At 40.6% G+C, this 17458-nt stretch overlaps 1 protein-coding gene across 1 annotated transcript in view; it reads left to right on the top strand.

Annotated features, from left to right (window-relative positions):
* The window catches only part of PAPPA (pappalysin 1), a 455318-nt gene that overhangs the window by 391956 nt on the left and 45904 nt on the right, over positions 1 to 17458 (top strand). The window contains exon 14 of the mRNA XM_040405874.1: positions 1904 to 2082. Within this exon, the coding sequence (XP_040261808.1) occupies positions 1904 to 2082 (179 nt within the window). The remainder of the gene's footprint in view (positions 1 to 1903; positions 2083 to 17458) is intronic.

The following is a 17458-nucleotide window of genomic DNA, read 5'->3' on the forward strand; positions in this document are numbered from 1 at the left end:
CTCATAGTTTTTATTTTTTTATTTTTATGGTATTCACCGTGCGGGGAAAGTAACATGACCGTTTTATAGATCAGGTCGTTACGGACGCGGCGATACCTAATATGTGTAGTGTATTTTATTTTTTTTATTTTCATTCAGTGATGAATGTTTTTTTTTTTTATCTTAACTTTTTTCACTTTTTTTTACATTTTTTTTGACCCAGACCCACTTGGTTCTTGAAGATCCAGTGGGTCTGATGTCTGTATAATACAGTACAGTACAATATATATTGTTCTGTACTGTATTTTACTTACACTGAACAGATCTATGCTTTTAGCACAGATCTGTTCAGCACCATGGACAGCAGGACACCTGAGCAGGCGTCCTGTTGCCATGGGAACCTTCCCCGTCTGCCACAACTTCGCAGACGGGGAAGGGTAAGCACAGGGCTGAGGGGGGCTGTCGGGGGGGCTCTCTCCCTCTCCATCGGGGGGCTGCAAAAGCACAGCAGCCCCCCGATGGAGAGGGAGGGAGCTCCCTGACCGATGACAGTTAACTTTTTCCATACAGCGGTCCGTACGGACCGCGGTATGGAAAGGGTTAAACGGCTGACATCTGCACAGATGTCAGCCGTTTATACCAGGGTGCCAGAAATGTGCTGGCACCCTGGTATACCCACTAGAATCCAACGATCATTCATGGGGAGGCGGGCGGGGGATCGCGATCCCGCCTGCCGCACCACCCGCCTCCCGCAACGCCCCCACCGCATGCGACACCCCCCTACTGAAAAATATTGATTTTAGGCACTCAAAAGTTTCAGATCCCCGCGGTCAGGGACCGCGGGGATCAGAAACTGCAAAAAGCGCAGCAAACCGCAGGTCTGAATTGACCTGCGTTTTGCTGCGATCGCCGACACGGGGGGGTCACATGACCCCCCCTGGCGTTGTCACAGGATGCCGGCTGAATGATTTCAGCTGAAATCCCGTTCTGATTAACCCCTGGGGCGCCGGAATACTGATTTCAAGTTAGGACGTACCGGTACGCCCTGAGTCCTTAAGGACTCGGGAAATAGGGCGTACCGATACGCCCTGCGTCCTTAAGGGGTTAAGTGAGTCTGTCACCAGTAAATTCACTGTTAAACGAGGCAGAATACCTTATATGGCTTGTTCAGCTGAATGTGATGATACCTTTCACTTAGCAATGCTTTGCTTCATTGTGGAGAAAAGTATAAAAGAGCAGTTAAGTGCATCGAGGGCGGGCAAAAGCCAGGCTATGTACCCTTGCTCCTCCTACTTCCTCTTCCAGCCCCTCCCTCTCCTTGATTGACAGGGCCAGGTTCCTGCATAGTCATGTCATCTAGTTCTGTCAACCAGGAAGAAGAGGGAGTTGCTGGCAGAGGAACCAGGAGGAACAAGGGTGCACAGACATGTCTTGTGCTGCACGGTCAGTGTAAAGGTCCCTAGCAACCTTGTCAAATCTGTTAGAAAGACAAAGTATGTCCTAGTAGTTCTCCTTTTGGAATCCTATGTCTAATGAATATCCTGGTTGTATTATCAGTACCTGCCATCATACACATTGGAGGGTGCTGTGGTCTGCTGGGGAGCAAGGAGATCCAGCTTGGTGACATGCTAAATTCAACTCCTGTTGCAAGCCAGAAACCCCAAACTTCAAATGAATATTCATTAGTCAAGGGATGACAAGTGAACTAATAAATTGGAAATGTTTTAGTTCTTTTTAACCACTTTCCATTATATGAGATTCTATATGTTTTCTTGACCAATATGGAGCTATATGAGCTTTGTAGAAAAAGTATTTGTATAAGTAATGGTAAATGACCTTACATTATGTAAGTCATGGTCTCCTAAACAATAAATATGATGATATGTGGAACACAGAATAATTATCTTTGTCCTCTTATTGGCAGCTGCATTCATTATTCTTGTGAGGACACTGACTGTCAAGAGTTAAAGGTCGAAAATGCTTCCCTGAACTGTACCGATGGGCACTACAATGGAGCACAGTGTGAAGTGAACTGTCACACTGGTTATAGGCTAAAAATACACCGGAATCACAGGCATGATGGAATCCTAAAAACACAGGTTGGTAAAGTATGTTTTTTATTTTTGATATTTGATTATAACTTTACATTATTTCTGTATAGTATACTGTAGGACCTAGGAGCACTGCTTCAGCTTCACCTTCTTGTCTTAGTCACTCTCTCTTTCCCAGTGATTGACAGAGCTAGGCATCACTACTACACAATGTCTGGCTCGGAAATCTTGAGCTGGAAAAGCCGAATAAGATCTACTACACATGATCTGATTGAACTCTGCAAGACCCTTGAGATTTCGAGACCAGGCATTAGAATAAAAAACTGGAATTTCTCAATAAAGACACATTGGATTGATGCAAGAGATGGATCATTTCACTCAGCATTATCAGTCCCACCAGGCAGTAGGGATGGACGAACATCTGCCGGGATAGTTCGCGAACGCGATTAAATGTTCACGAACCGCAAGTTCAGGGCGGGTCCCATACATTTTAATGGCAGACGAACCTGAAAAACCTTCAGTTCATATTTGCAGCCAATAAATAATTACTAGAAGTGCACAAATAGTCCCACAACATGGACAGTGACATACCAGATGTATTATTCGAATTTGCGATCTCCATTAAAAAAATAATTCAATGCAAAATATCGGCAACATAATTTTTGCGTACACGCATGCGCAAATGCACTACACAGTACCCATATGCACTGTAAAGAAAGTATATTGGTTTATAACACCCCGCTTCAATCAGTTTTTTGGGGGGGAGACTGGTATATCACACCAGTATAAATGATTTGTTCCAATAACGCTTGTCCCTCTATATACCTGCAGTATCGCAGCAGAACCGCACACAACTGCTGCACAATACAAATGCACTATAATATACTTTCTAACATAGAAAGTATATTATAACATTGTACAAGGAAGGCAATCCATTAGAATATACAAAAAGATAAAACGTAACCTTTAATAATGTTACTATGAGGGTCCATTCACACGTCCGTAAGTGTTTTGCGGATCCGCAAAACACGAACACCGGCAATGTGCATTCCGCAATTTGCAGACCACACATCGCCGGCACTATAATGGAAAATACCTAATCTTGTCTGCAATTGCGGACAAGAATAGGACATGTTCTATTTTTTTGCGGAAACGGAAGCACAGATGCGGAAGTGCGGATCCACAAATGCGGATGTGGATCCGCAAATGCGGATGCGGACAGAACATTCTGGCCCCATTGAAAATTAATGGGTCTGCACCCGTTCCGCAAAATTGCGGAACGGATGCAGACTCATTTTGTAGATGTGTGAATGGAAAAGATATCCCTCAAAATGAAAATAAATTAAATTATTAAAGTTAAGCAAAAAGCATAGATGTGGTAGGCAATAACAAGTGCTCGGCGGCACTAAATCAGGTGCTCGGCGGCACCAAATCAGAAACCATATGTCTTACCACAATTCGGGGGGTTCCAGTGCACATCCATGAATCCCGGAGGAAAAGCAAAAAACATCCATCCCTGGGCTAGATGATGATGTGGTATTGAAGGACAGGGTGGGCAAAGAACTGTCCCTGATATTGCCCTACAGGGGGGTGCTATTCAGGCCCTAATAGCCTAACCACAGACCACCCGCCCTGATAAGAGCGACCTCCTCCAGAACCTTACCCTTTATAAAAATGGCCCTAGTAAGCCCCTAGCCGTTAGGCCCCTGACTTCCAGGTGATCACTATATAGATCTATGTGCTTTTGACTCATAATAAAAGTATATTATAAGTATATCGCACCCATCTGTGTATCACACATATAGATAGCACACCTATACCAATCCTTATAGGTGGCACAATTAGCTAACGTTTGGTGTCCCTAACAGCCTGTCCCTGCTCCACACAGCAACCTCTCCCTACACTGGCAAAACACTGAATGTAAAATGGCGGCCAGATCAGGTTTATTTATAAGGTAGGGGGTATGTCCATGTGCTGAAACGTCTCAATTGGCTGTCCTGTACCACCTGACGGATGTGTCATGGGTCAAAGTTTTTCACAATGTAAAAGAATATGGCGGGCGCGAATGTCTCCATATGTTCGCATGTTCGGCGAATCACGTTTGCCGCGAAAAGTTGGCCGCGAAACGACCGGCGGGCGAATCTCAAGGCCATATCTACCAGGCATTATGCCTGGTTTAGGTCATGTTCCCATCTGTGTTGGAGGCTTGGTTAGGGGCCTCCATCACAAATTTAATCAAAAAACAGCTGCGAGAAAAGTCCTCCATGCAGGACCATTTTCTTAGACAGAAACCAAACAGCTCCCATTATAGTCAATGGGATCTGTTTGGCTCCAAGTCAGTTATGTGCTAAATCCAGCACTTCTGTTATTTTCATTATTCTGCTCCTCTAACGGAGCAGAACAATGGAAATAAATAATGCCAGCGTGAAAGAGCCCTTCCTAAGGTTAACCATGCTGACAGATGCTCTTTAAACCAGAGTCATTGATGACCTATTCAGGCAGTCAACAGAAATTATTTCAATCCAGATATTAGCTATCAGCACAATTGTTATTGGCCCCAGTGTTTGGCTCTAATTGACTGTAGGTACTGTACTTTCCAAGCCAGCAGAATTTCCAAAAAATTGAATTCTGGACTAGAGAAATTTGAGTGATAGTACAGATGTTTATTAATCCTAATTTAAAAAAATTCTAATTACTGTAAGTGTTTTACTGTGCTTGGGAAAATAAATAATTATTGTTCATCCTTTTACTTGGCATTACAGGCCAAATAAAATTTTAGGTAATTAAATCATGCGAGTAATCATCTGCAAAGGCAGAAAATATTATCATAGTTTGCCTGAGCTTCCCTGTAGATTACTCTATAAAATACATGCATTGCAATAGAATATTTATAGAAGGCCTCTTTTTTTGTTATAATCTATGTGTACAACATGGGCCTTCATATTCTTTATGACAATCCTTAAAGTTTAACTGTCATATTTTTATTTAATTTGCTAGTTTATTAGAGCTAGGCATGTATACCTGAATTAGTCTGTCAATGATTGTCAAAAGATCTGTAATTACCTTATATTAACAGCTTTCATTAATGTCCCCTGTCCCTTTCCACTGCTCCCTTAAAAGACAGGGGAGTCCTTCACATTGTATGCCTGTATTAGGCTTCAGAGTGAGGAGGTGTGTCTCTCAGTAATCCAATCTGATTGGATAGCAGGGAGCTGCTGGCTACAGCAAGTGTGTATGACAAGTGAGAGAAAGCAGTTTTGGCCTCAGAGAACTGGCAGAGGAGTCATCTTCAGAAGGTCCTCATATTGTAAATGTTTAAAAAGCCGTAACTAAGGGTAAAACTCAAGGAAAACAGTGGTATGTGAAGAAACTAAAGATTGCTTTATCCATAATGCTGCTGCAGCAATAACATGTGCTAAAATAGATTTTTTGATGAAAACATGACAGTTACACTTTAAGTTTCCAACATAATCTATAGATTAAAAAAAATTATTACAATTTATGTTTTTATCAGATGTGAATGTGGATGTCAAGGAGGTAGGTAAACTGGAAAGAGAGCCTTCACAAAGAGCAGTCTCCCTCTGGATGAGCAGTTGTGTATTGTATGGTTGTTCATTCTTTCAAATACGCACCATGTAATACCATGCAATCCTGTGATCAGCTATTATCACTAGGGGAAGCCAAAGTTGGTTGCACATTTCTCCTAAAGCAGCAGGAGAAATGTGCAGCCAACTTCGGCTTTCCCTAGTGATAACAGCTGATTGCAGGAGGTTGTAGTTGCTCAACCCAGAGCGGTTAGCTGATACCTTTTAGTGGAGGACTAAATCAGTAATGCATACATGGAAGTAAAAATTACTTTGGTATTGATACAATGACACTATTGTTGGAGCTAGAGTGTACGAGCTAAAGGGGTTGTCCAGCAAAATTTCCCCAAGCCAGCAGTTGTGATTGTCATCAAATAATACATGGTGGCCTACGAAAAAGTAGCTGCCTCCAATATATCCTAATCAAACTGCCTAATAGTAAATTTGTCTTGTTTGCTGTTGTCCAGGGTAACTAATCAGAGCTCAGCTTTCATTTTTTCAGAGCCCTGGAGCTATGGACAACTAAGACAGATTTACTGTTAGGCAGTTTGATTTGGAGATATTGGAGACAGGCAACTTTTCCTTGCGCCACCCTGTAGAAGAATGTATAAGGAATGTTTGTTTGCCTGGAGCCATTTTATCCTCCGCCACTTCTAGCATCGCCACTACTATCCACCCCGCAGTTCTTAGTTTTTTTTGGCTCTGGCGAGTGATGATGTGACCATTTACTCCATATAACCGCTGCAGCCAATCACTGGCCTCAGCAGTCTTGTACCATATACCACTGAAGCCACTGATTGACTACAGGTCACGTCTGGACTGGAGTAGATGAGCATATCAACGCTGCAGCCAAACAAAGCCCAGAGGGGAGGATCAGAGGACGAAATGGGTGAGTATAAATCTGTTTATTATTTTAGGACAATAGATGACTTTGGAGAATGTTTTTAATTAGTCAGACAACCCCTTTAAGAAACATTGTAAATACTCTTTGTCTGTACAGTATCAGTAATATCCCTTCCCTCCGAGGATTAGGTGACTCATACTTATGTGGAGCATTCAAAGAATGCTGTTTGGATTGGTGAAATTCTTCTTGTTCAGCCATAATTGCCTTTAAACACAATGTGACTTTTGACTGTTATTGTTTGGAAATGTTGTGGGTGACACACTTTGTAATAAGCGTCAACTGTCCCTTTCACCCTCTGCCTGGTATGTCTGTATTTTTAAAATGGTTAGTGTGGAAATACTCTTCCTGGCGTGGAATGCTGGAGAAGACTAAAGTACATTCAGTTAATGCGTGTTTATCTGTATCTGGCCTGAAACGTAAAAGCTTTCCATATCATGAAGGAATGTGGGGAGTCATCATACAAGTAAACATTTTACTTATGAAACTAAAGAATCTTGGTTTAGTTTTATAATGTTTGGAAATCTAAAGTTATACAGGTACTAACAACATTAAAAGCTCCATAGACATGCCACCTGTCCTGAAAAACTCACTTTTGCGCTTTATTTACAGCATTTACATGATTCCTGAACCCCGGTAAAACTAGATTTTATCTATAGGCTCTGCCATTTGAGAGTCTAGTCATAAGGAGAGTCATGCAGAGTTTGAGAAAGTGGCTTGTTAATAGTGACAACCGTGTAGCTAAGGGGGTCGAGATGTAGCAGTTGAACCTGGGCCATGGTGCCTGAAGGCCCCTCTACCATAGAAGAAGACACCAGTATTAGAAATGATTTATGGAAGGCTGTTACAAATTTTGCATTGGGCCTCTGGGCCTCCTGAAAGCAGGATTAGGACAGAATTTAGTGAAACCTCTTTAACCTCTTGGGGACACATGACGGACCGGTACGTCATGATGTCCTGGTACTTAAGGACACATGACGTAGAGGTACGTTATGTGTATTTCCGATCACCGCGCGGCGGGCGGTGATCGGAACTGGGTGCCTGCTGAAATCAATCAGCAGGCACCCTGGGTGAATGCCGAGGGGGGTCCTGTGACCCCTCCGTATCGGCGATCGCTGCGGCATAGAAGGGGTTTGTGTCGGGTGAGCGCATCGAGTCCCCGCGCTGCTGTGGCAAGGACTCGATGTCTCAGAAGGCAGCCCGATACTGTGCAGAGGCTGCCCAATGCCTTGCACAGCATCAGGAACTGCCTTCTATGGGAGCCAAGGAGATCCAGCCTCAGGCTGTGTCTCCTAGGCAACCTGTTTGTGTACTACTAACTGTAGTATACGAACAGACAATGCATTACAATACAGATATATTGTAATTAATTGCAGAGGGGAGCAGACCCCGAAAAAGTGATCAGAAATAAATTAAAGAAAAAAAAAGTAAATAAAAGATGTTTTTAATAAAGTAAAAAAAGAAAAAAAAAACACCCCTTTCCCTTTATTTTATGATAAAAAACAGAAAAAAAACCACACATATTAGTTATATCCGCATCCGTAATGACCGGTTCTATAAATATATCACATGATCCACCCTGTCCGATAAATACCATAAAAAAAAAAAAAAAAAGGTGTAAAAAAATGCCATTTTTGTCAGCTTACATCACAAAAAGTTCAACACAAAGTGATCAAAATGGCGTGTGACCCCCAAAATAGTACCAATCTAACCGTCACCTCATCCCGCAAAAAATGAGCCCCTACCTAAGACAATCGGCCAAAAATAAATAAAACTATGGCTCAGAATATGGAGACACTAAAACATAATTTATTTTGTTTCAAAAATGCTGGTATTGTGTAAAATCTTTGCAAATAAAAAAAGTATACATATTATGTATCGCCGTGTCTGTAAGAACCTGCTCTTTACAAATATCACATGACCTAACCCCTCAGGTGAACACCGTAAAAAATAAACAAATTAAACGGTTTAAAAAAAGCCATTTTTTTTCACCATACATCACAAAAAGTGTAATAGCAAACGATAAACAAGTCATACGCACCCCAAAATAGTGCCAATCAAACCATCATCTCATCCCACAAAAAATGAGATCCTACCTAAGATCGCAAAAAAACAAAAAAAACTATGGCTCTCAGAATATGGAGACACTAAAACATGATTTTTTTTTGTTTCAAAAATGATATTATTGTGTAAAACTTAAATAAATTTTAAAAAATGTATACATTTTAGGTGTTGCCACGTCCGTAATGACCGGCCTAACCCCTCAGGTGAACACCGTCAAAAAATTCTAATAAAAACTGTGCTAAAAATTATTATTTTTTGTCACCTTACATTACTAAAAGTGCAACACCAAGCGAACAAAAAGGCATATGCCCCCCACAATAGTACCAATCAAACCGTCATCTCATCCCGCAAAAATCATACCCTACCTAAGATAATCACCCAAAAACAGAAAAAACTATGGCTCTCAGACTATGGAGACACTAAAACATGATTTTTTTTGTTTCAAAAATGAAATCATTGTGTAAAACTTACATAAATAAATAAAAAGTAGACATATTCGGTATCTCCGCGTCCGTAATAACCTGCTCTATAAAAATATCACATGACCTAACCCCTCAGGTGAATACCGTAAAAAAAAAAGTATAAAAAAAGCCATTTTTTGTCACCTTACATCACAAAATGTGTAATAGCAAGCGATCAAAAAGTCATACGCACCCGAAAATAGTGCCAATCAAACCGTCATCTGATCCCGAAAAAATTTGCTTCTACACAAGACAGTCGCCCAAAAAATAAATAAAACTATGGCTTTCAGAATGTAAAGACACTATGTAAAACTGAAACAAATAACCAAAAAAAAGTAGTCATATCTGTGACAACCTGCTCTATAAAAATACCACATGATCTAACCTGTCAGTAGAATGTTGTAAATAACAAAAAATAAAAACTGTGCAAAACAGCTATTTCTTGTTACCTTGCCTCGCAAAAAGTGTAATATAGAGCAACCAAAAATCATATGTACCCTAAAATAGTACCAACAAAAATACCACCCTATCCCGTAGTTTCCAAAATAGGTTCACTTTTTTGGAGTTTCTACTCTAGGGGTGCATCAGGGGGGATTCAAATGGGATATGGTGTCAAAAGATTAGTCCAGCAAAATTTGCCTTCCAAAAACCGTTTGGCATTCCTTTCCTTCTGCGCCCTGCTGTGTGCCCGTACAGCAGTTTGCGACCACATTTGGGGTGTTTCTGTAAACTACAGAATCAGAGCCATAAATATTGAGTTTTTTTGGCTGTTAACCCTTGCTTTGTAACTGGAAAAAATTATTAAAAAGGAAAATCGGCCAAAAAAGTGAAATTCTGAAATTTCATCTCTATTTTCCATTAATTCTTGTGATACACCTAAAGGGTTAAGAAAGTTTGTAAAATCAGTTTTGAATACCTTGAGGGGTGTAGTTTCTAAAATGGGGTCACTTTTTTAGGGTTTCTACTCTAGGGGTGCATCAGGGGGGCTTCAAATGGGACATGGCAGTGAAATCTGCTTTCCAAAAAACCATATGGCGTTCCTTTCCTTCTGTGCAATGCTGTGTGCCCGTACAGCAGTTTACGACCACATATGGGGTGTTTCTGTAAAAAAACTGAATCAGGGCCATAAATATTGAGTTTTGTTTGGCTGCCCGATCCCCTGAGGACACCATGTCTATGGCGAAACATGTCGGGGGGCAGCGTTAAGTTTTTAGGTCACAGCGGACAAGATTAGACAGTACCAGCTACTAAGCAGCGAGTCGGCAATCTAGCAAGTCATTGCGCTGCTACCGGTGGCAGCATAGCAAAGACAGTGCCGGCACAGCAATAAACTGAATGAATCGGAGTATTCAGATAGGTACTAGGTAGCAAGCGCAGTAAACTAAAATACATATTGAATCAACTGGAGCCTTAGATATGCAGTAGGCAGAAAGCGCAGCATACCTAATACCACAAAACGCCATTATACAGAGCCGACCGATATAAACAGCAAACAGTCTGCTGACAATGTAGCAAGACATCGCTACAACTCAGTAGATATAACGTATCTGGTTCAGCAGACAAACAAATAGCCAGCTACACCAGGCTAAATCACAAATGTAAAAACGATTGTCAGCAGATACATTTATACAGCACAGCACTGTCAAAGTCCACTGATGAGAGTTTTAATTATTTAGGTAGGTTAGAAATAAGGCATCACTGTTATTTAATTAAAACCTAATAAAAGTTAATTTTTATCAAATAAAAATCACTAACTCAAAAAAAAAGCGCACGTCAAGAGTAGGCAATTATTAGTCTCTTGACTAAATGTAAAATACAATTCTTTGGCTGTTAACCCTTGCTTTGTAACTGGAAAAAATTGATTCAAATGGAAAATCTGCCCAAAAAGTGGAATTTTGAAATTGTATCTCTATTTTCCAATAATTCTTGTGGAACGCCTAAAAGGTTAACAAAGTTTGTAAAATCAGTTTTGAATACCTTGAGGGGTGTAGTTTGTAAAATGTGGTCTTTTTTGGGTGGTTTCTATTATGTAAGCCTTACAAAGTGACTTCAGACCTGAACTGGTCCTGAAATAGTGGGTTTTAGAAATTTTCTGAAAAATTTCAAGATTTGCTTCTAAACTTCTAAGCCTTGTAACGTCCTCAAAAAATAAAATAGCATTCCCAAAATGATCCAAACATGAAGTAGACATATGGGGAATGTAAAATAATAACTATTTTTGGAGGTATTACTATCTATTATAAAAGTAGAGAAATAGAAATTTGCTAATTTTTCTAAATTTTGGGTAAATTTGGTATTTTTTTATAAATAAAAATGATTTTTTTTTTTTACTCCGTTTTACCAGTGTCATGAAGTACAATATGTGCCGAAAAATCTCAGAATGGCCTGGATAAGTAAAAGCGTTTTAAAGTTATTCACACATAAAGTGACACTGGTCAGATTTGCAAAATATAGCCTGGTCCTTAAGGTGAAATATGGCCGTGTCCTTAAGGGGTTAAGGGCTACTTAAAGAATACATAGGCACTCCACTAGTGTAAATAGATGGGTAAACAGCATTAACCTGTAAGTATTTATTTTCCGAATCCCGAAACCTTGACTTTGTTCTCTTGATCCCACTCGAAGCGTTTGTGGCTGTACATATTCCTATTAAGGTCTCAAACATCAGAATTACAATGACTATACCATACAGGAAGACACCAGTATTAGAAATAATTTATGGAAGGCTGTTACAAATTTTGCATTGGGCCTCTGAGCCTCTTGAAAACAGGATCAGGACAGAATTTAGTGAAACCTTTTGAAGGGTTACTTAAAGAATACATTAGCGCTCCACTGGTGTGAATAGATGGGTAAACAGAATTAACCTGTCAGTATGTTTTTACCGAAACCTTGACTTTGTTCTCTTGATCCCACTCGAAGTGTTGGTGGCTGTACATATTCCTATTAAGGTCTCAATTATCAGAATTAAAATGACTGTCTTCTTTTGAAATCTTGGGGGTTGTCTCATCAAGTCATCTCCATTATAAACTAAAGCTGACCCAGCAAAGCTACAATATGTCTGCTGCTGTGAAAATGCAATAAGAATGAATAGTTTGATTGTATAATACATAGACGGGCCAGATGGAAACAATCACTATCTCAAGTAGTTTGAAAGGTGGCGTTCCATTACAACCATTTTAGCCGATTGTCTACAACAGAATGAACTGTAAAAATAACTTTCTATTAAGGTGCAAGTCAGGCTGTGTTCACTTCTGGTTTGTTCCTTCCATTAGAGGTATACATCAGGAGTAATGTTGAGTGAATTAAAGTATCTGAAGTGGAGTTTGATCTGGATTTTAGGGAAAATTCGATTCACCGCAAAGCCGAATTTCCTTTTGATTCGTGGTAACGAATCAGTTTTCCCTGAAATGGCGGTAAATAAAAAAAAAAAATCATACTCACCTCATCCATTTGTGCCCATAGATGTCGCCACAGCCATCTTGCTTGAAGATCCCGCATAAAATCTCTTGTCGTCCAGCGTGATGACATCATCATTCACCACTGGAGATTTTCTGTGAGATCTTCAAGCAATATGGCCGTGGCAGCCTCTTCCTACTCAAAAGGATAAGGTGAGTATTATTATAATTTTTTTAACCCCAGAAAGGCCTCCATTTTTACATCAGATGCCGTTGTGACTGGGGTGGCACAATTGCCATTCCCCATCATTGCACCCACTACTTAGAAAGAAATATGCTTCATCATGAAGTAATTTGTGACAAAGCAAATTTTTTTGTAAAATTTGGCGAAGCAGTTGAATCAAATTTTTAAGAACTTTGGTCATCTGTAGTCAGGAGTATTCCCCAGTATAAAATATCCAGTGGAAAGCTGCAGTGTGTGCAACTACATAGGCTTACAGTCGGCCATTGACTCCAATTGCTAAAAGAGTTGTATATATTTTGTACAAAAGAAAACTCAGCAGACTGCTCCTGTACTGTAAAAAAAAGTATGCCGATGCATACAGGGCCCACGTATGCTAAAGGACACTCCTTGCGTAGTGTGAACAGTAACATTGTTTATTGCTTTTTATAAGTTAAAAAGTAAAAGAAGAACACAAATTTTCTTTAGCACAATACATTTCTAAAATAATTATATTTTTTGAGGGAAAAACCTAAATACTAGAAGCTTCACCACATGACCACATGGAACTCATCCAGGACAGTGAGCCACATAAACAATTCCTAATGGGTGAATTGTATTACACTACTGTAAAAGAATCTTACAATCCTAGGAGTAAATATAAAGTCTGCTCGGAAAATAAAGATTTTATGTAAGTGGCATTTTTAGGTGATACATTACACTTGTATTATCTAGAATTGTTTTATCCAAATATTCAATTTGGATTATATTTCAAGTTTACCTTTTGAGTTTTCTGATTCTGAGTGACTACTGTACTAAAAAATGACAAATTTATTGAACTATTTGGGAAACCACCAAATTCAGTCTAGAAACTTTTCTCTCTTCTATATTGTTTCATTCTGTGGGGCCCAAATGAAGTAGCCAAAACTTTATGTACAAGTACTCAAGCTTCCATGCTGTCCTCTGCAGGACGTTATCATGATAGTTGTCAAATGAATATACTTAAAGGGAATGTATGATCTACAGTACAGTTTTTTACTAATTAACACCAGAAATTGATAAAGATGTTTTTATTTTCTAATGGAAAAAATGTTTTTGGGTTTTTTTTTTATTCTATTTTCCATGTATGATTATTAGGCCTCATTTGATATGACATCTTCAGCTGATGAGATTAAATTTTGGGGATCTGAAAGACTTCTTTTAAGCATCTTTTGTTCTACCTTTGACCTGAACTTGTTAGAACAGCCTGGCAAGATTTTCAGTTGTTTTAAATATTATATAAAATTTTTTTGCATAGCTTAGGCTACTTTCACACTTGCGTTCAGAGCGGATCCGTCTGCTGTCTGCACAGACGGATCCGCTCCTATAATGCAGACGTTTGGATCCGTTCAGAACGGATCCGTCTGCATTATAGTTTAGTAAAAATTCTAAGTGTGAAAGTAGTTCAGACGGATCCGTCCAGACTTTACATTGAAAGTCAATGGGGGACGGATCTGTTTGAAAATTCAAACGGATCCGTCCCCATTGACTTACATTGTAAGTCTGGACAGATCCGTTTGCCTCCGCACGGCCAGGCGGACACCCGAAAGCTGCAAGCAGCGTTCGGGTGTCCGCTTGCTGAGCGGAGCGGAGGCTGAACGCTGCCAGACTGATGCATTCTGAGCGGATCCGCATCCACTTAGAATCCATTGGGGCAGTACGGATGCGTTCGGGGCCGCTTGTGAGCCCCTTCAAACGGAGCTCACAAGCGGAGCCCCGAACGCTAGTGTGAAAGTAGCCTTAATTAGGTGTAATTGTTTGGAGATGTTTTTTTTAAAACCATTTTAGACTTATAAAACCATATTTCTGAAGCTATCAGAGAGCTTGCATGATCATAACACATTCTAACCAAACTATCTCAGCTCTAAAGGCTATTTACACTATCGTGGCCATTTTTTTTATTGCTTCAATAAATGACAATAAAATATTAAGCTACTTTAAAATCCGTCTTAATTAAAGGCTATGTACACCTTAGAAGGGAATTTTTTTTAATGATTGCATGTTTTGGCTAAAAATGATTGGCCTTTATTAAAAATATTGAGTCGTTCTGTCACAAAGGGTAAATTGTTTTTATAGGTGTGTGACTGGTACTTTTACTTTTACTTTCACTTTGTGCCAGTCATTCAATAACCCTCATCTCTAAACTACGGAGAGGTTATAAACACTTATTTAAGCCACATTCTTATCAATAAGATAAGAACTGAACTATATGAGTGTTTATAAGGCTAAAGATCAGAGATAAGGAGTCCATCTGCTCTTGGTCTGACGGAAAAGACAAAAAATCCAAAGGGTGCTACTATAGCAAGTCAGCAATGTACACAAAAAAGGATGCCATATATTTAATAAACACAAATTGAAAAAAAAAAAATTAGCTCAAAATGAGTACTATGCAATAATAACCCCCCCCCCCCCAAAGGTGTACATAGCCTTTAAAGCTGTTCTACTGTTTTGTTTCTACAGCTCCTATGCAGAATATGCATTTCCATGGTAACAGACTGCAAACATATTCTGTGCAGTGTAATTGTACAGTCCTGCAGTCTCATATGTTCTTCTATTTCTCTACTACTTTATGCCAACATAAATTTGGTACTGTGAAGGGCAGCAATAATCTAATATAAATGCCGGACTATGCTACAGTCACGCTGTCTGTTACCATGAAGACACATAGTATACACAGGAGCTGTGGAAACAAAACGGTAGAAACACTTTGCTTAACACTTTTAGCAAAGTGTCTTCATTTAATTAATATTCAGTGAGAGAATTAAAGAAATGTATGCAAAATTGCATAGAGACTTTACATATGGCAGGTTCCTATTCGACCCTCTCTAACAGTTTATTAACTAGTTGCCCCAATCTGGGGCACCTTAGTCATTTTAGATCTTTAAGATAGTGATTAGTGTTGATCGAGCACCAAAGTGCTTGGGTGCTCGGGCCAAACACCTTGGGTTGGTCGGGTGCTCTACCGAGCACCCGAGCTCAATGGAAGTCAATGGGAGAACTAGAGCATTAAACCAGGCACCCCCTTCTCTGAAGAGGGGAGGGTGTCTGGTTCATAGGAAAAGGTCATAAATTGATGGAAACACCACCGAAAAGGTTCGGCAACAGCATGGATGTCTGGATGCATCTTGGACTCCCAGGTCGCTGCTGGGAACGATGTTGTCCGAGTAGTATGCCACTTTTACAGACTGACAATAATACGCCCAAAACCGAAGATAAAATTGATTTTAGTGAAAAAATTGTTAAGAAACATTCTTTCCTGTATATTTACTTGTATATAAAGTGCAAGTGCTGCCAAAAAATACAAGCAAGAGGCACTCTGATACAACCTGTATATCACATAAAGGAGGGCCTCATTCACATTGTGGTACAATTGTTCAGGTAGTGGGACTCCTACACTCATAAATCCTATGCACTAAGTGAAAGGGCTGCCGAAAATTACAAGGAACTGGCACTCCAATACACCCTTTATTACACATAAAGTAGGGCATCATACACACCCTTGAAAAATTATGATTGATGGCCTGCTGGTGACCCTCAAAAACATTAGGAGCAAGGGCCTGCCGGTGACCCTCTAAAACGTTAGTGGCGAGGGCCTGCTGCTGATCTGACCATCTAAAACATTAGTGGTGAGAATCTGCTGCTGAGCTGACCCTCTAAAACATTAGGGGCGAGGGCCTGCAGGTGAGCTGACCCTCTAAAAGGTTGTAGGTGAGGGCCTGCATGTGAGCTGACCCTGTAAAACATATGCGAGGGCCTGCAGGTGAGCTGAACCTGTAAAAGATTGTAGGTGAGGGCTTGCAGGTGAGCTGACCCTGTAAAACATTATATGCAAGGGCCTGCAGGTGAGCTGAACCTGTTAAAAATTGTCGGTGAGGGTCTGCAGGGGAGCTGACCCTGTAAAACATTATATGTGACGGCCTGCAGGTGAGCTGACCCTGTAAAAGATTGTAGGTGAGGGCCTGCTGGTGAGATGACCCTCTAACATGTTGTAGGTGAGGGCCTGCAGGTGAGATGACCCTGTAAAACATTATATGCGAGGGCATATATGCGGCGGATAAGCAGGTAGATTTGATGGAAAAGGAGGAGGAGGAACACATTTAAAGTGCCTTTATGTTCATCAGTTTTCCTCTGATGGAGTCGATAAGTCAGGGTCAATCCAGGTTCATTTTTATTAGAGTCAACCTGTCAGCATTAGAGTCAACCTGTCAGCAGCACTAAATACCCGCTCAGACAAAACGCTGGAGGTAGGGCAGGCCAGCACCTCCAAGGTGTAGAGCGCCTGTTCGTGCCACGTGTCCAACTTTTACACCTAGTAGTTGTAAGGCACTGAGAGAGCATTGAGGATGCTGACACGGTCTGCTATGTAATTTTTCACCATCTTCCAAAATGTTTCCCTCCTTGTGACACTAGGCCGCGCATCAGGGTGAGGGTGGAGGCGGGGTGTCATGAAACTGTGCCAGGCTTTGGAGAGTGTTGCCCTGCCTCTGTTAGAACTGCTGTGTGTTCCCCTTGTCTCCCCTCCTCAATTGCCCAAGGAACTACGGACTCTGCCGCCAGCGTTGTCAGATGGAAATTTCTGGAGCAATTTTTGAACAAGGGCCTTCTGGTATTGCACCGTTTTGCTCGTCCTCTTTACCAGAGGAATGAGAGATGAGAAGTTCTCTTTGTAGCAGGGGTCGAGAAGGGTAAAGAACCAGTAATCCGTGTTGACTAAAATGCGAATAACGCGTGGGTCACGGGAAAGGCAGCCTAACATGAAGTCAGCCA

Source organism: Bufo bufo, chromosome 8, assembly GCF_905171765.1.
Source record: "Bufo bufo chromosome 8, aBufBuf1.1, whole genome shotgun sequence".
Lineage (NCBI taxonomy): Eukaryota > Metazoa > Chordata > Amphibia > Anura > Bufonidae > Bufo > Bufo bufo.